This window comes from Erpetoichthys calabaricus, chromosome 5, assembly GCF_900747795.2.
Source record: "Erpetoichthys calabaricus chromosome 5, fErpCal1.3, whole genome shotgun sequence".
Lineage (NCBI taxonomy): Eukaryota > Metazoa > Chordata > Cladistia > Polypteriformes > Polypteridae > Erpetoichthys > Erpetoichthys calabaricus.
In genome coordinates, this window is record NC_041398.2 from 69,812,334 (window position 1) to 69,832,729 (window position 20,396).

Genomic DNA, 20,396 nt, shown 5'->3' on the forward strand with positions numbered 1-20,396 from the left:
TTTGCCATGAGAAGCTCAAAATTGAGTTCAGGTGCATCCTGTTTCCCCTGATCATCCTTGAGATGTTTCTGCAGCTTAATTGGAGTCCACCTGTGGTAAATTCAGTTGATTGAACATGATTTGGAAAGGCACACACCTGTCTATATAAGGTCCCACAGTTGACAGTTCATGTTAGAGCACAAACCAAGCATGAAGTCAAAGGAATTATCTGTAGACCTCCAAGACAGGATTGTCTTGAGGCACAAATCTGGGAAAGGTTACAGACAAATTTCTGCTGCTTTGAAGGTCCCAATGAGCACAGTGGCCTCCATCATACATAAGTGGAGGAAGTTCGAAACCACCAGGACTCTTCCTAGAGCTGGCCAGCCATCTAAACTGAGCGATCGGGGGAGAAGGGCCTTAGTCAGGGAGGTGACCAAGAACCCAATGGTCACTCTGTCAGAGCTCCAGAGGTCCTCTGTGGAGAGAGGAGAACCTTCCAGAAAGACAACCATCTCTGCAGCAATCCACCAATCAGGCCTGTATGGTAGAGTGGCCAGACGGAAGCCACTTCTTAGTAAAAGGCACATGGTAGCCCACCTGAAGGACTCTCAGACCATGAGAAAGAAAATTCTCTGGTCTGATGAGATAAAGATTGAACTCTTTGGTGTGAATGTCAGGAGTCACATTTGGGGAAAACCTGGCACCATCCCTACAGTGAAGCATGGTGGTGGCAGCATCATGCTGTGGGGATGTTTTTCAGTGGCAGGAACTGGGAGACTAGTCAGGATAAAGGGAAAGATGACTGCAGCAATGTACAGAGACATCCTGGATGAAAACCTGCTCCAGAGTTACTCTTGACCTCAGACTGGGGCGACGGTTCATCTTTCAGCAGGACAACGACCCTAAGCACACAGCCAAAATATCAAAGGAGTGGCTTCAGGACAACTCTGTGAATGTCCTTGAGTGGCCCAGCCAGAGCCCAGACTTGAATCCGATTGAACATCTCTGGAGAGATCTTAAAATGGCTGTGCACCGACGCTTCCCATCCAACCTGATGGAGCTTGAGAGGTGCTGCAAAGAGGAATGGGCGAAACTGGGCAAGGATAGGTGTGCCAAGCTTGTGGCATCATATTCAAAAAGACTTGAGGCTGTAATTGCTGCCAAAGGTGCATCGATAAAGTATTGAGCAAAGGCTGTGAATACTTATGTACATGTGATTTCTCAGTTTTTTTTTATTTTTAATAAATTTGCAAAAACCTCAAGTAAACTTTTTTCACGTTGTCATTATGGGGTGTTGTGTGTAGAATTCTGAGGAAAAAAATGAATTTAATCCATTTTGGAATAAGGCTGTAACACAACAAAATGTGGAAAAAGTGATGCGCTGTGAATACTTTCCGGATGCACTGTATACAGTAGAGTAGATATGTATGTATGTATGTATGCATGTGTATATGTGTATGTATGCATGTGTATATGTATATATATATATATATATGTGTGTATGTGTATATATATATATATGTATATATATGTATGTGTATGTATATATGTATATATATGTATGTGTATGTATGTGTATATATGTATGTATCTATATGTATATATATATGTACAGGTACTGGTCATAAAATTAGAATATCATGACAAAGTTGACTTATTTCAGTAATTCCATTCAAAAAGTGAAACTTGTATATTAGATTCATTCATTACACACACACTGATGTATTTCAAATGTTTATTTCTTTTAATGTTGATGATTATAACTGACAACTAATGAAAGTCCCAAATTCAGTATATAAGTATATATATATATATATATATATATATATATATATGTATAAAGTACTTATATACTTATATAGTATATACTATATAACACCAGCAGATGACATGGCACACCAAACCATCACTGACTGTGGAAACTTTACACTGGACCTCATGCAACGTGGATTCTGTGCCTCTCTTCCTCCAGACTCTGAGACCTTGATTTCCAAAGGAAATGCAAAATTTACTTTCATCAGAGAACATAACTTTGGACCACTCGGCAGTAGTCCAGTCCTTTTTGTCTTTAGCCCAGGCGAGACACTTCTGACGCTGTCTCTTGTTCAAGAGTGGCTTGACACAAGGAATGCGACAGCTGAAACCCATGTCTTGAATACGTCTGTGCGTGGTGGTTCTTGAAGCACTGACTCCAGCTGCAGTCCACTCTTTGTGAATCTCCCCCACATTTTTGAATGGGTTTTGTTTCACAATCCTCTCCAGGGTGCGGTTATCCCTATTGCTTGTACACTTTTTTCTACCACATCTTGTCCTTCCCTTCGCCTCTCTATTAATGTGCTTGGACATAGAGCTCTGTGAACAGCCAGCCTCTTTAGCAATGACCTTTTGTGTCTTGCCCTCCTTGTGCAAGGTGTCAATGGTCGTCTTTTGGACAACTGTCAAGTCAGCAGTCTTCCCCCTGATTGTGTAGCCTACAGAACTAGACTGAGACCATTTAAAGGCTTTTGCAGGTGTTTTGATTAGCTGATTAGAGTGTGGCACCAGGTGTCTTCAATATTGAACCTTTTCACAATACAGTAATCCCTCCTCCATCGCGGGGGTTGCGTTCCAGAGCCACCCGCAAAATAAGAAAATCCGCGAAGTAGAAACCATATGTTTATATGGTTATTTTTATATTGTCATGCTTGGGTCACAGATTTGCGCAGAAACACAGCAGGTTGTAGAGAGACAGGAACGTTATTCAAACACTGCAAACAAACATTTGTCTCTTTTTCAAAAGTTTAAACTGTGCTCCATGACAAGACAGAGATGACAGTTCTGTCTCACAATTAAAAGAATGCAAACATACCTTCCTTTTCAAAGGAGTGCGCGTCAGGAGCACTGAATGTCAGAAAGTGAGAGAAAACCAAACAAATCAATAGAGCTGTTTGGCTTTTAAGTATGCGAAGCACCGCCGGTACAAAGCTGTTGAAGGCGGCAGCTCACACCCCCTCCATCAGGAGCAGGGGGAGAGAGAGAGAGAGACAGAGGAAAACAAACAGTCAAAAATCAATACGTGCCCTTTGAGCTTTTAAGTATGTGAAGCACCGTGCAGCATGTCGCTTCACGAAGCAGCTGCACACAGAAGGTAGCAACTCTTTCAGCATTTTTAGACGAGCGTCCGTATCGTCTAGGTGTGCGAACAGCCCCCCTGCTCACACCCCCTACGTCAGGATCAGAGAAGGTCAGCGCAAGAGAGAGAGAGAGAGAAACAAAAGTAAGCTGGGTAGCTTCTCAGCCATCTGCCAATAGCGTCCCTTGTATGAAATCAACTGGGCAAACCAACTGAGGAAGCATGTACCAGAAATTAAAAGACCCATTGTCCGCAGAAATCCACGAACCAGCAAAAAATCCGCGATATATATTTAAATATGCATACGTATAAAATCCGCGATAGAGTGAAGCCGCGAAAGGTGAAGCGCGATATAGCGAGGGATCACTGTATTCTAATTTTCCGAGATACTGAATTTGGGACTTTCATTAGTTGTCAGTTATAATCATCAACATTAAAAGAAATAAACATTTGAAATACATCAGTCTGTGTGTAATGAATGAATCTAATATACAAATTTCACTTTTTGAATGGAATTACTGAAATAAATCAACTTTGTCATGATATTCTAATTTTATGACCAGCACCTGTATATGTATGTATATGTGTATGTATGTATATATACATATACATATATGCATACATACACATACATATACATGTGTATGTATCTATACAGTGTGATGGATGGCCGGCTTTATATTCCGGTCGTTATCCCCAGGCCGCCAGGAGGAGCTCTCCCGACAGCATGGATGGGCCCCGAATTCCAGCAGGGCCTCATGGACTATGTAGTTTTTATGCACAGCCCTGCTGGATACCTTGAGGACCACTGGGAGTCGCTGTTGGGAGGCCCGTGGACTCATATATGCCCTATAACCCGCAAGTGCGTCATAATCCAATGACAGGAGGAAACGACGTGCTCCCGGGTTGAAGATAAGGGCTGTTTACCCTGACCCGGAAGGAATAAGGACTTGTGGGTAATGGGCTGGAACACCTCCGGGTCAGGGAGTATAAAAGGACTCTGGGAAAGCCCAGACACTCCAAAAAAAAACATTTTCAAATGTTACATTTTTCTGTTCTATACTTTATCAAATTTTATTTCCCTAATACAAATGCTGTATTTTCCCAAATAACTTACATTATATACATTTTTTAACTAAACCATACAGACAAGTACAAAACTTGCAGACTTTACAAAGTCAACAGCTATATGTGGTATTTGAACTCAAGATATAGAATCTGTGAAGTGGCAGCACTTACCACTATTCCACCGTGCTGTCCTATTATGCATATTAATAGTGTACTATATAAATTATTAATGTACAATAATGCGTAAATTATTGCAATTAAATGATACCTCATGATCAACATTATAAGAAAAATGTTCTTTGTTTTTGCATTGTTGTGCATAATCAGAAGAGGTATTCATAATAAACATTTTTAATGTACTGTATAGGGGAGTATATCAAAATGTACATTTCTATCACTTACACCTTAACTTTAAATTTCACTGTTTTCCTGTTAAAGACTGAAACAGTGCTTTCATTTTTTTTTTTTTTAATACTTCTCTCATGAGTAATAAGACCAGTTTAAACCTACATAGAACTCCTTAGGCACCCGTTACTAAGGAACGTTTAAAGTAAGATAAAATTGTTAGACTTCAGTTAGCTTTTCCTTTAAGCTTGTGGGCAGTTTTTTTTCTTCATAAAATATCTTATGGTTCTTGCTGATGCTTGCAACTTGCAAGAATACTTTGTGTCCTAACTAAATTATTGGTGTTGAAGGCAGATCAATATCCCAGACGTTTCATTGACCTAATGCTATACTCTGATTAAAAAGTGTTCCTTTAATTTTTTTGAGCAGCATACGTAAAAATTCATAGCATGTTTTTTGCATAGCATAGTCAGTACAAATAACACACCCTAATCACCCAAATAGTGGTTGTGTGCACAATCAAGGACAGGAATTTTTCTCTTGTCCCATGTTTTTTTTTGTGTGGGTCTATAGATTGGTCTAATCTTGGCATTTGATGCAAGTATGTCAATGATTTGAAAAAAGAAAGCAATTATTTTGTATATGGTTGGTTATAACTTCAATTATGTGGTGAGAAATTGGGCATTTTCACTTTTAGTTTCCACCTTTGGGGGTGCTCAACCAGGTAGGGTTTATTGATCAGGTGCATTGTTAATAAAAAAATGGGACTCAAATTAAGACAGTCTCTGAGTAATCAGAGTACAGTACTTGGAAAATAAATATTTGTAATTTACATAATATAGCAGGGGAAGACTGAACATTTTTGCATTGGTTAGTGCTGCTACGCCTGAGGCTTTTGAGACTGGGTTTTAATCTCGTCTTGGTCACTATTTGTTTCTATTTAGGTTTACACATTCTCCGTATGTTTGGAAAGGCCTTTTTCAGGGTATTCCAGTTTCTGTCCCACAAGTTGACTAGTTTGTTGTGGTATGTAAATTCACCTGGTAAATGGGCACTATTGTGCAACTATGAGTTCTGGAATGACATGGTGCCAAGATTAGATCCTGTTTAGCTTTTAATATTTATGGGATAGGCTCTGGTTACTTGTGAATTTAATTAAACAATTTTGAGAAAATTGATGGATAGATGATAGAGAGAAATACAATAAGTCTAAGTCTTCAGTGGATTATTAGAATTCAGTTTTGATTAAAGCTTTTTTTTTTTTTTAAATGTAATTTAGAGAGCTTTGATATTTAAGAGTGTTCAGTGTCTGAGATTTTTATAGATGACTTCTCTATAATCAGACAGCTGACTTACAATGCACTTATACCTTCAAAGAAAACAAGTGGGAATGTTTCCTGAAGGATTTTTTTTTTTAGTGTCACACCTACTGATTTTACATCCTGCAGAAATCCTTCAACAAATTCTGCCACTTATTGAGGTAATATATTGGAATTGTTTTAATTTAGGCTTGTGACTTAAAGTAGTTAATACACTTTTAAAACAGATCATTTTCACTTTTAAATTCATTTGAATTTTTAAATTTGTGTAAAATGTTTAAACGTTTGATTTTTTTTTCTTTTGATTTAGCACAGTGTGCAAACTTATTAAGGAAAAAAAAGCGATTGTGTCCATCTATACTTGGCCCTCCTGTTCAGTTTAAATGAATTCTTGGTTACTTGAGGGATCCTAATTATGCCTATTTCAGATTCAGAAGTTGAAACAAAGTATGTGTACTGTTTGGTAAAATCTTTTTAAGACAATGTATGCGTATACTTTATATAAAGTTGAAAAAAATATGAAATTGTTGTATCTATTTTTTATTTGAATTATTCATAAGTGCCCATTTTCCTTTTTTTTTTGTTACTGTAATTGCGTATGTTTTCTGAAAAGGCATAATCCATTAGTCAAAAATGTTGCATTGTTCAAGTTTTTTTACTTTGTTTTAATAAAGCGTGTTGTGACGCATGAGTTGATGTCTTGTACCCCAAAGATGAGTACTTCAGCAAAACCACCTTTACTCAAATCAAAACAGGAGCAGCAAGATTATTTATTAGTAGCAGGATCTACCATTCTACTATACACAGACACTACAAGCAGGCAGGGTCAGGGCCAGGTCAGTGGCCAAGTTATAATGTTCCCTGCATCACCCATAGGGCGACCGGAGCTTTGCTTGTGGTAGCGGTCAGCTTGTAGTTGTTTCCCCATTTGGTCATATAACCTGGAACAAAGCACTGTGGGATATCATTGTTGCTGTTGCTATGCCACATTTTATCTGTTTTTTTTCAAATCATTTGGATAGTTCTGTTGACTGTTTGAATTCTTACATTATGTGTATGAAAATAGTTTTTCATAATAGTAATAAATCATATTGCAATAGAATGGGGCCTGTCTTGGCAGCCTTTGACAGAAAGAATAACAGGACGAAAAAAAGATGAGCAGAAATGACATTGCATCTGGTTCAATTCTGGATATACTTTTGGTATTGGGGTTCTCTTATCTTTATTACAGAGACATTAGACTACAAATTCACTGTAGCCCAAAAGCTTCAGTTGCATTGAAAGAGCCAACTTTTTCAGTCAGAACCAGTGTGGTTTGACTCTTTGAAGAGTGATTTTTACCTGGAATCATGTTTTTTGTAGCAGTCCGGAGATATTGCCAACTGTCATTTTATCCCTGGGCTCACTTTCTCTTCCGGTTCGTAGGGGGATATGATATGTTTCTACCTGGGTAATCTGTCTCTTTCCTGGGTAACCCAGATTAGTGCCCTCCCTGTTCTCCATCCTCTCACACTGACATTCATAGAATCTTATTTGCTGCAATTACTATGGCTGTATCTCTGTATCTGTGGGACTGTGGTAAAGTATGTTTATGGGTCCATGGTAGTGTGCAAGTTTTTAAATAAAACTGTGCACTCAGACTCGTGGTTGTTGTAATTGTGCATGATAGCGCAGCCAAATAGTCCTGGTATGTTGATGATGAGATTGGCTAGCTATGCATGGATGTGTAGATGTGTGTGGCTCAACCAGTTTCCTCATTAGGCCCCTGGAGTTTGTATGCCCACAATAGTATAAGAGGCATCTGATAAAGATAGACAGAAAAGATCTATCCATCCATCCATCCTCTTCCGCTTATCCGAGGTCGGGTCGTGGGGGCAGCAGCTTGAGCAGAGATGCCCAGACTTCCCTTTCCCCGGCCACTTCTTCTAGCTCTTCCAGGAGAATCCCGAGGTGTTCCCAAGCCAGCCGGGAGACATAGTCCCTCCAGCATGTCCTGGGTCTTCCCCCGGGGCCTCCTCCCGGTTGGACGTGCCCAGAACACTTCACCAGGGAGGCATCCTGATCAGATGCCCGAGCCACCTCATCTGACTCCTCTCGATGCGGAGGAGCAGCGGCTCTACTCTGAGCCCCTCCCGGATGACTGAGCTTCTCACCCTATCTTTAAGGGAGAGCCCAGACACCCTGCGGAGAAAACTCATTTCAGCCGCTTGTATTCGCAATCTCGTTCTTTCAGTCACTACCCATAGCTCATGACCATAGGTGAGGGTAGGAACATAGATCGACTGGTAAATTGAGAGCTTTGCCTTACGGCTCAGCTCCTTTTTCACCACGACAGACCAATGCAGAGCCTGCATCACTGCGGACGCCGCACCGATCGCCTGTCGATCTCACGCTCCATTCTTCCCTCACTCGTGAACAAGACCCTGAGATACTTGAATTCCTCCACTTGGGGCAGGATCTCGCTCCCAACCCTGAGAGGGCACTCCACCCTTTTCCGGCTGAGGACCATAGTCTCGGATTTGGAAGTGCTGATTCCCGTCCCAGCCGCTTCACACTCAGCTACGAACCGATCCAGAGAGAGCTGAAGATCACGGCCTGATGAAGCAAACAGGACAACATCATCTGCAAAAAGCAGTGACCCAATCCTGAGTCCACCAAGCCGGACCCCCTCAACACCCTGGCTGCGCCTAGAAATTCTGTCCATAAAAGTTATGAACAGAATCGGGTGACAAAGGGCAGCCCTGGCAGAGTCCAACTCTCACTGGAAACGGGTTTGACTTACTGCCTGCAATGCGGACCAAGCTCTGACACCGATCGTACAGGGACCCGAACAGCTCTTATCAGGGGGTCTGGTACCCCATCCTCTCAGAGTACCCCCCACAGGATTCCCCGAGGGACACGGTCGAATGCCTTTTCCAAGTCCATAAAACACATGTAGACTGGTTGGGCGAACTCCCATGCACCCTCCAGGACCCTGCTAAGGGTGTAGAGCTGGTCCACTGTTCCGCGACCAGGACGAAAACCACACTGTTCCTCCTGAATCCAAGGTTCGACTATCCGACGGACCCTCCTCTCCAGAACCCCCGAATAGACTTTTCCAGGGAGGCTGAGGAGTGTGATCCCTCTGTAGTTGGAACACACCCTCCGGCCCCCCTTCTTAAAGAGGGGGACCACCACCCCGGTCTGCCAATCCAGAGGCACTGTCCCTGATGTCCATGCGATGTTGCAGACACGTGTCAACCAAGACAGCCCTACAACATCCAGAGTCTTGAGGAACTCCGGGTGTATCTCATCCACCCCAGGGGCCCTGCCACCAAGGAGTTTTTTGACCACCTCGGTGACCTCAGTCCCAGAGATGGGGGAGCCCACCTCCGAGTCCCCAGGCTCTGCTTCCTCATTGGAAGGCATGTTAGTGGGATTGAGGAGGTCTTTGAAGTACTCCCCCCACCGACTCACAACGTCCCGAGTCGAGGTCAGCAGCGCACCATCCCCACCATACACAGTGTTGACACTGCACTGCTTCCCCCCTCCTGAGACGCCGGATGGTGGACCAGAATCTCCTCGAAGCCGTCCGAAAGTCGTTCTCCATGGCCTCCTCAAACTCCTCCCATGCCCGAGTTTTTGCTTCAGCAACCACCGAAGCCACATTCCGCTTGACCTGCCGGTACCTATCAGCTGCCTCCAGAGTCCCACAGGACAAAAGGGTCCTGTTTGACTCCTTCTTCAGCTTGACAGCATCCCTCACCGCCGGTGTCCACCAACTGGTTCAGAGATTGCCGCTACGACAGGCACCGACTACCTTACGGCCACAGCTCCGGTCAGCCACCTCAACAATAGAGGCACGGAACATGGCCCATTCGGACTCAATGTCCCCCACCTCCCTCGGGACATGGTCGAAGTTCTGTCGGAGGTGGGAGTTAAAGCTACTTCTGACAGGGGGCTCTGCCAGACGTTCCCAGCAGACCCTCACAACACGTTTGGGCCTACCAGGCCTGACTGACATCCTCCCCCTCCATCGGAGCCAACTCACCACCAGGTGGTGATCAGTTGACAGCTCCGCCCCTCTCTTCACCCGAGTGTCCAAGACATGTGGCCCCAAGTCCGACGACACGACCACAAAGTCGATCATCGAACTGAGGCCTAGGGTGTATGGATTGATTCTGAATGCGACTGCGAGAATGAAAAGTGAATTAAAAAAAAAAAAAAAAAAAGCTAACCTTTACCAGTATCATAAGCTACACCGGCTGTTACAGACTGAAATCAAATTTATGTTGTTATTCTAAAATTGTAAGAATAAGAGCAGTTCACTTCTCGAAGTGGAGCCGTGCGGGATCGAACTCGCCACCCTCTGATTCCCAGTCAGGAGCTGATACCATTACGCTACCGCGGCGGTTGTAGTAAGAGTGTCAATGTGGCATGCTAACGCGGCTTTTTTTTTTTGTGCAGTTATATTTTTGAATAAAAGCGCACGTGTTCTCTTATTTGTACCTTTTGTGAAAGTGTTTCTTTGATATATGGACTTCAGGCTTCATACATTATATAGTTTATGCCTACATTTTGTCATTTACTATTAGAATATGAAAAACGTTTCTGTTTTAAAAATGTGTTTGCACAGAATACTATAGAAACGGAACACACATGAAATGCGTGTATTCCAAATAACGCTATATTATTTCCACTCTAATACTCCACTTCAATCCCAGATACTGTAATCAAATCAAGGCAAGGCATGAGCTAGAAGTTCGTTCTAAGTCGGTGGGGGGATGGAATAGCTGGCTGCTAGTAGCTTGTGTTTATCAGCACATTTAGATGACAAAAGACTCTGGCGAAGAGGTGTAAACGGATTTAAGACGCGATATAAGGTGGGACGGATTTACGAGTTTTTTCGTAGGCTCTGGTAATTCTAGTGTTAATGAGTTTGGATATAATATGAGTATAATATTAGTGCAAGCTTACTACACTACACTATACAGTTTACTATTTGGTTTTGTTTTGTCTGATTAAAAACAAGCATAATCAAAACCAGATACTGAATTTGAACAATTTTACACAATTTTATAATTTTAAAATATTTTCTGTGTCATTTGCACTAAACAACAAGTTGGCACTTTTTTTTATTTTCCTTTTATTGCCCAGAATGGGCCAACTTGTAATGATCTTTAGGTGAATTTTAAGGTGTGAGGGTTTTTTACTCTAAATGGCTACAGCACACAACATATCCTTCTCCAACGACAAAGTGCTTATAATGAATGCCTTCTATATTGCATTCAAAAATCTCAAATACTGGGCTTTATTTTCTACCAGCCATATTGATCTCTGATTCCATCTCAGGCACAAACAATTTTTAGACAGTATTTTGCCACCTGCAGGCCTGAAAATCATGGGGGCTTAGGAAGAACAAGGCTCTTAGGCTTGAATCAGTGTGCAGATCCTACCTAGCTGTATTGAGGGAAACAATAAAAAAACAAGCATGTAGTGTCAAGGTTAGGGACAGTGAGACTTGAATAGCCCACCATAAGAACAGTAAACCCATAATGAGCAGAGCAAGAGCTGGTAATAAGAGTATGGACAAGCACAAAATGACAGACACCATCTGAGATTAAGAACAATATATACATTATCTAAACGTGTTTATCCAGAGCAGGATCACAGGAACCTGGAGCCTACCCTAGCAAGTTTGGATGCAAGGCAGGAAAAATCCCTGGTATGCAATATATATGATATGGCTGATGTTAAGAACAAGAAGAGTATGATATTTCAACTATCTATTTTGAGAGAGAGAAACATTGAAAAAATGAGGACAAATATTTTAAAACATAATTCTGCTATTGGATTCTTTTCACAATATCTGGTATTAATAATGATGAATATTAACTAAAAATGCTAATTTAATAAACATAGCATAAATACCAAAACACAGTAGTATGTTTAGCTCTTCATCACTTGGCAGACTCTCTTTGCCTACCTACCTATAGTTCAGTAGAGACGTTACCAACTTAGGAATTTTACAAGGCTTGTATCTCTTCGTTGTTAAAGAACGTTTTTAAAGCAAAACTGACTGGTCAGCAACAATATGCTGATCTTGTATGACGACCTAGTCAGTCTCTCAATCAGTGCCGTTTTATTTTCAAAAATCGAGAGTGGTCTCCCCTCGACTTTCTCGTGATTTCTCAGATATGGGGATGGATATTTGAGGAGTAAACCGCAAGACAATGATTACATTTTTATATTATGTACATTAAAGAACCATCAACATCAAATCAAATTAATAATATATTGAACAATTATTATAAAAATAAAGTTGATTAAATTGGACTCTGCAGCTGCATGAATAAAAAAAAAATTGACTATGTGTTCAGGTAAAGTACCACTTCTGGTTGGATTTGTCCCAAAAGTTAATAGAGATCTACAATTTTGGTGTAACAACCACATTCCGAATTTCATCCATCTATCAAGTTGCGTTTTTGTGTTATCGTGTTTATACACACACACAGACATTATTCCAAAAAACTGTATTTTCGAACTTGGAGGTCTGAAACGTCAAGATTCATTAAAATCTTGAGGTCAGATTTTTTTCATGATTGCATACGAAGTATAGAGAGTACAAAGTGGCAGGTGAATTACTGTCAACAAAAAGCAGGCACCTCAGAAATAAACTGAAACGTTACTCACTCTACCATACGGTAAACTTTTTGTTGACCACCAAATTCCAGTTTTAGGTGTTTGAATTACATCTTGATATACAACAAGTGCAAAGAAAGGCAGTATGTAAATCACTTTCTATTCCACCAGCTTTACTCGCGTATTCAGCTTGCTCTGTCACCGCAAATGCTGTGTGAACAGCCACTCTCCTTCACCAGCCGCCATTCACTGGATGAATATGTGCAGGCGGCTTGTGGTGGATGACTTTCAGTTTTAGAGTTAAAAGTTATAAGGGTTTAAAACTAACAGCATGAATATTCATGCTAAAACAAATTATTTTAGTAAATTATTATTTTATTTCAGTTAGTCTTTCCAGCTACTTTAATAGTTTCGTTTAGTTTTAGTTTTTCATTTCGGTTTTGTTAATTATTTTATTTCAGTTTACAAAAATGTCTTTTTAATAATAGTTTCAGTTTTGATTTTAGTTTTCATCAACTATAATAACCTTGGTCTGGACTTTAAAGAGAAAGGAAGTAGAGTTAGGATTGTGGCAGACTGGGTGTTGTAGCAAGGAGGCAAATGACAGGGAAATGACTCCAGGTTGAACAAGCATGTGGCGGTCACAGAGCAGGGTTACACCTGTTAAGCACCCAAGGGACAGGAGTGACTAACCATTCTGATCGACTTCCACTAAAGACTGAAAGATGATGGCAGGAGAAAGGAGGAGGGCTTGCGGTGTTTCCTGGTGAATGCCAAGTAATGGTGGTCGGAACTCGAGCCATACTGAAGGATGACTGAGCTTGCCAGTGGACATCTCCCCATACAGAGGAGACCTTTGAGGGTGAGCAGAGGAGACATCAGTTTAAATAGATGCACCATGGCTCATGTTGGTTTTTATGGACAGGTTCTGATTTTTGTTTTAACCTTATTTTTTAATCTATTTATGTATTATTTATTTATTTATTGGATTGTTTAACCTCCACAAACACTGTTTTTAGCAAGAAGTATAGTATTTATGTATTATGTATTGCACCACGCTGTGTCAGACATGTGTTACATAAATAGCTTCAAGTACTTTTTAATCACCTTCACTTGCTGTGTTATGTGGATTTTTAACTATTCTGTTGATATATTTATCTTTATTTTGGCAACTATCTTCTGGCACAAGAGTGAAGGGTATGGTATACTGATGTTATCTACAGGCCTAACATCAAAAGCTGTTCCTTCTTTCATTTTGAACTGTTCTGACAGCCCAGTATCCTTCCAGCAAAGAGTTTCAATGTCATCACTTTTAATAAATGCTTCTTTTGTCATGTGGATGGCCAAGAGAGCCTGTTTAGTACTGCAGGACTCAACTAACCCTGGTCAGCAGATCGCCATACTTCCTATGAATAGCATACATCACAGACTTGTAGCCCAAATAGCAGGCCCAAAAGCAATGCATCATAGAGGACACTTGTTTCAATCAGACATGTACCTCATAGACATCAAATATTTATGCAAACAAATGTTGCTGCTTGTTTAAAATATAGGGTGAATTGTAACCTGTAAAATATGCTAATCGATCACTTTTTTTTTTTTTTTTTTACTTATTTTTCAATGAATTTGGGGTCTATCCTCAAATCTCTGGGCATAAGGTAGGAAGTAGCCCTGGACAGTCCACTGTATGGTCCACTTAAACACACACCCACACTAACACTGAAACAAAGTGAATTTAGAGACACCAGCAGAACTAAAATGCACATCTGTGGGGATGAAAACCAGAATGCTGAGTGGAAAACTAAATATTAAATATGGAGAGAATATACACACTTTAGATAGGTGACACCTGGATGTGAGAGAAGGGCAGTGAATCTTTGGTGCAGCAGTGCTAATCACTAATATCTAATATCACCAAAAAGCTTAATTTTGTTCTGCCAAAGCAGAAGGATTTTTATTTCTGGACTTGAAGGTCAAACCAGAACAAAATGGGAGTATGTGTCAGGGTCAAAACCAAAGAGTCAGCCGGTTCCCCCAAACCACTAAAATGTTAATACAGCAACATCTATATCTGTTGTCACATACTGTACGTGCGCATGGGAGGCAGGACGGGGGTGTGTCTAATGCTGAAACACAGACATGGGGTGGGATCAAGTGTACTAATGCCATTCTTACAGGAGCAGTAAGAATTAATCTCCTTACTCTTCTGGCTTCAGACCACACCCCCTGATGACCTCACATTTGCCTTCCCTTCAGAAGACCCACCTCTTCCTGTACTTCAACTATCAGAAAAATAAATGTTTTTTAAATGCTGAAACACAACAAAAATTGGTCTGAGAAAAGTTTATTTTTATGCCATTATGTGATAGTGTTAAACATTGTCTGAACAAGATGTGATATCACAGTCTGTGAGTAAGCTAACAGGGAACAAATTGTACAGAGTGATTCTGATCTTTTCATCACATCTGCAAACAAACTGTGTTGTACATACAATTCACAAAATTGATCAAAATGACAATTTAATTCATATCCAGTCGTGGTATGTGCTAGGCTCCGAACACATTGTACATTGTACTAAATGGTAGTTGTCAACCTTCCATTCAGAAGATATTGGCACTATTCATAAATGCATCTCAGTTACTAATGTTAAAAATATTTTGCCACCGGCTGAATCCTTGTTTTGTATCTGGGCTTTCCAATTCACACACTGCATACTCGTAGACAATGTCTGTGTAAGATACTTCTTCTCTGGTGTGTCCAATTATTATTTCATTTAGCTATCTTCTATAGTACTTTGGCCCAAAGAGCCATAATATGAATGTATCTATTCTGTATTTCCACTAGGAACTGCTAGTTTAAACTATATATCTGTCTATATTTATGGAGTTGGGGACAATCTGGACCAAAAGTGCCTGTTTCCAAAACACTGTTATATCCTGCCCTGTAAGCTTATTATCATTCCTCCTTGTTAACAGATTTTTCTTACACTTTGACCTCTTAATGTTCAAACATATTCTTTGCCCTATATTATTAAAATCAACTATCAATAATGTTTTAATTGAGTTGACTTTAACTGGCATACACTTACTGTATCATTTTGTCTTAAAATACAAGCATTGAATGATTGAGCCTCTTCTGGTAGTGGTGTAGTTTCTCCTGAACTTTTAATCACAAATGTAATATTAAATGTAGTAGTTGTCATGTTGGCTAAGTTTTGAATAACTGCTGGAGGTGGTGTAGTGTGCACAGCTCAGATTACATGGTAACATTGTGATTATTGACCTATATTGCTACAGATATAGCTGAAACAACGCTGGCTGTGTACATCCACTCACACCAAGTGTCAGGTAGCCTATATTATGGAGTAATTCTTGAAATATTTATTTTTACACATTGTTTTTGAAATGGGTACTGACTCTATTATTATGCCAATCATGTTTTCTAAACACTTTGCTAATTCATACACGTTTTTTATGTAAATAGTTCAAATGCTTTGTTATGCTTGTCCTTTATTTTCCTTTTGTAGAGTACATTATTTCATAGTTCATGTCCTCTTTGAAAGACTGTGCTGCAGAAAAATAGATAACAAGTCATGGAATGTCCTCTTCAAACAACATACATTGTTGTAAAATTCTTTTCTATAATGTGGAATTGAATATGATATAATAATCAGGTGTTGGGGTCAAATACTCCAAAACAAAGACAGTAACTTTTTCTTTTGTAATCAGAAATTACCAGAATATGACACTTTGAATTTTATTGTTGGCTTGTTCGTGTTAATTTCCATTCAAAGGGATCCCAGGCTCCTTAAGTGTGTTGCAATAATTGGAGATTCAGTTGTCAGTTGATTAATGACTCGATCGCCCACTGAACATAGAACCTTTTGGCAATGGGATGCATGTACCCAGTTTTGCCTCTCAAGTTTTCGTGCTGTGGTCGAAGTCATGTGTACCTGGTACCTGCTTGAAGATCTTTGAAGGCCATTCTCCGTGTCCAAACTCACGTGCTGTTATCCAATTGACTCTACCTACAGGTATAAAGAGTTTTGAACATTATTAATCAGTATTGCAGCATTTTAAGGAGAGGAAGATACTTGTTGTTGCATTGTCTTCCCATTAATATCTTGTGAAGTGTTAGGCCTGTAGCTTTGTTACTGGCACCCCTTATTGACATTAACATCAGCAGTAAAACAAGTGGACATTTTAATCCAGTTTCTGCTTGTACCTTGGCTAATTTGTTTTTAATGGTCAAATTCAACTCTGTAGGTGATAAGCACAATGTACAGGTTTCCCTGATTGTATCGTCTAGTTGTAATCTTCAACATAGACCTTTTAATAAGGACTTAACCACTATGGCCATTGCTGTAGCCTCCACTCAGTTTAAAAACATGCATCACGGCAAGTTAAATACTTATAATGTCTGAATAAAGCAAATCTGAATATATACAAAGGAAAGGGGCATCTACTTGGTCTCGTAATATTAATTTTTTTTTTCTCAAATGCAGTCTTCATTCCCTTTTCTGGCTATAATAAGGTCCATCATCCCTGCCAATCAGTGATTCAAATGCTGTGTGTCACTGAAAGAAAATGTAAGTGAGTTTAGTCAAGGGCTCACTAGTACAGACAACGGAAGCTAGCAAAGGAGTGGGGAGGGAAGTTCTTTTGTTGTACGTTAGGCATGTGAATGAGCCACCAAATCTGCTAAGTACTGTTTTTGTTCTTCCTGTACACACTCTCTTTCTTGTGTGGTTTATGTTAAATAAATAGAAGTATTTGTTTATTTTGCTAACCTTTGCTACACTTTTTTTTAACGTGAAGACTAATATTCCAAACATGTCTAGCTCTTTGATAAGACAAGTCTCCACTTGCTGCTCTTTGTTTACAATGCAGAAAATTTCCTACAATAAAAAAAAAGTGCACTGGCTCAACTACTGTAATTCCTTGCATAAAGGAGCACTACAACCAAAATTACTGTAAAGCTTAGGAAAGCAGGAGTGATAGTGACTTTGTGGCAAAGAAAGAGTGATGCTTGTCCCTGATTAAGTTGCTGAGGACATAGCAAAATGCCCAACTGAGAGCAAACTGAACAAATTACCATATCGCAAAAAGAAAGAGTGCTCTATAATGCAAGAAGAATCCTCCACTTGAAACTGGAGCAATAACAATAGCAATTCCATGCAACATCAGACATAATACTTAAAGACTTGGTATGTTAAAACTGTGTATCTGTGCCAAGATAATTTAGAACTCTATATAGCCAGTAAACAGCCAGCCTCTTCTGTGTTACATGCTTCTCTGTCTAATCTGTCTTTCATCCTTTCTTATATACAGTTATATGAACTTATATTTATATAGTCCCTATTTTTAATCAATACATTGTATTATTTTGTTTCTTAAAACAAGTGTGTTTCCGTTACTTTGGTATTTAATGGTTAGTCACTGGAAAATTAAGCAGGAGCATTACCAAATAATTTATTACTGGTGAAACATACTAATGATAAGAACCCAGTGTTAATCTACTTAATCATTTTTTTTATTCTTTTTCTGCTGTTTAGGAGGGGAATTCCTGAAACTCAAGTTACTCTTCAGGAACGAGAACAAGCTAAAAGAATTACTTATTCACTTATTTATGGAGCAGGTAGGACAATAAAAATAAAAAATGTACTAGTTGCATGTTTTGTTTGGCATTAACTATTAGATGTGTTTTCTCCCTACTATATTATGAAGTTTTCAAACTTAAAGCACTATGTGTTTTCAGAAATGCTTAAAACTATATTAAACTCCAAGTAAATGTATAGTATAAAATCAAAGCAGATAATGACTAAAGCTGAAAAACACAGAGTGATTAAGGTAAAATGACATTCACTATTCATAGAGAAAGAATAGGTATGTTTAATATTATTAGAAAACAAGGGGGCTCTGCCCCCTGCTTGCTTCGCTTGCCTACCCCCGGCGTTGGGTATCCTGAAATACATTAGTCGAGTTTTCTCGTTTTGGAGCTGTGCCCGCTTTGCGTGTGGCATTTCAGACGCACGTTGTAGGCGCCTGCGTTCATTGATTTTATCCAGGCGGGCTCGTGTTTGTATATCCGCCAGTCGAGCTCGTTCGTTTTGAACCCGTGCCTGCTTTGCTTCCGTAGTTTCAGACGCGCGTTGTAGGCGCATGCGTCCATTGATCTTATCCAGGTTATTTTTTTTTCTTTGGAATTGTTTCAATTTTATTATTTGCACTTTTACTTTAAAGCTTCATTAAAAACAATTTTTTTTTGGAGACACATTGTGACAATGCACGTAAGTGAATATTGTTTCTGTTTCTCTAATAAATAATCTGACCTTTTGTAATGTTTGTCCCAGTGATCTATCGATTGTCATAACAAATGCTATTCTGACGGTAAACTGTAAACATTTTAATATGAATGGCATGTGACGATCTCCTTTGGTGTGTAATGTTATTTGCGGAATATATATATTACCTTTCTTTTTTGCCTGTTAAAATTTGCATCGCTTCTCTGTGATCATCAATATACACCCGACCGAATTGTGTACAGTAATCCCTCGCTACTTCGCGGTTCACTTTTCGCGGATTCACGACTTCGCGGATTTTATATGTAAGCATATCTAAATACATAACGCGGATTTTTCGCTGCTTCGCGGGTTTCTGCGGACAATGGGTCTGTTTACTTGCTTCCTCACTTGGTTTGCCCAGTTGATTTCATACAAGAAATGCTATTGGCGGATTGCTGAGAAGCTACCCAATCAGAGCACGCAGTTAAGTTCCTGTGTGCTGCTGATTGGCTCAGCGACGAGTGTTGCATTAACCAGGAAGTCTCATCTCACTCATTTATCATTAACGTGCTAATGCTTCAGGGGCCGTGTCCAAGCACCAACAGAAGATGCAAATGATTGCAGAAAAGGTAAAAGTTTTGGATATGTTGAAGGAAGGGAACAGCTACACCGCTGCAGGACATCGATTCTCTTTATTTAAAAAGGAGGAAAAGCATATAAGATCTACAGCCGCAGTGTCCTTTAACCAGGGTGCAAAACGAGTTGCAAGTGGACGTGATAAGGCAGTAGTCTGGATGGAATCTGCTTTAGGAATCTTTGCAACAAGGTCGACGACGTCATGACGTCCTACAAGCTGCTACGTGTACTTCGCTATACAGTAAGTGTAAACTTATCTACCGATTTCATATTGCTTAGCAGTTGTTCCTGTTTTTAATAGAGTAAACAATACAGGGGGGGTTTAAAAACGTCCAAATACACGTTAAATAATTTAATAATTTAATAATTAAATAAATATAGTGTCCCTACTTCGCGGAAATTCAGTTATCGCGTTCGGCCTTGGAACCTATCTCCCGCGATAAGTGAGGGATTACTGTATTCTTTGAAATTTAACTTGTTGTTGCTTTAACTGTTCCGAGACCACAGATTCTCATAGCATATGGTTCATTATTGTGTAAATGCACGTTTTGTGCATTGAATGATGCAAATGCGAAAGGACTTTGGTGTTTACTCTTTGCCTTTTATTCTTTTCTATCCTTTCTTTGATACTGTAGCGACTGACATGATAAAATGTCACAAAAGTTTTACTTGAACAATCGCCGACTTCCTAACCCCAAACACAACTTTCTAGCACCCTATCCAACGCACCCCCTTACCGCATCAATCAACACCCCGTTATCAGTCCTCCGTGCTGAACTCCGCCCTCCCTCAATCGGACCTAACAGTCACTTAAAACCAAAAAGCCCTCAACCTGGCTGGGACGCCACAATACTTTTGGATTTTACTGCTTTCATATTCTGTACCTTTCTCTGCATGTGTATCGCGCCATCGTTTGTTGGAGCCTTTCGAATTCCACTGCTTTCATAATATCTTATCCGCCTTTTTTTCTCTGCAACGCCTTTGGGTCTATATTCTCCGTATTGTCCTTATGCGCTTTATATGTGCTGAG

The 20,396-nt window shown here is 39.9% G+C and overlaps 1 protein-coding gene across 1 annotated transcript in view; it reads left to right on the plus strand.

Annotated features, from left to right (window-relative positions):
* Positions 1–20,396, plus strand: part of poln (polymerase (DNA directed) nu) — a 195,059-nt gene that overhangs the window by 104,543 nt on the left and 70,120 nt on the right. Inside the window, exon 7 of the mRNA XM_051928538.1 lies at positions 18,002–18,084. Coding sequence (XP_051784498.1) covers positions 18,002–18,084 — 83 coding nt within the window. The remainder of the gene's footprint in view (positions 1–18,001; positions 18,085–20,396) is intronic.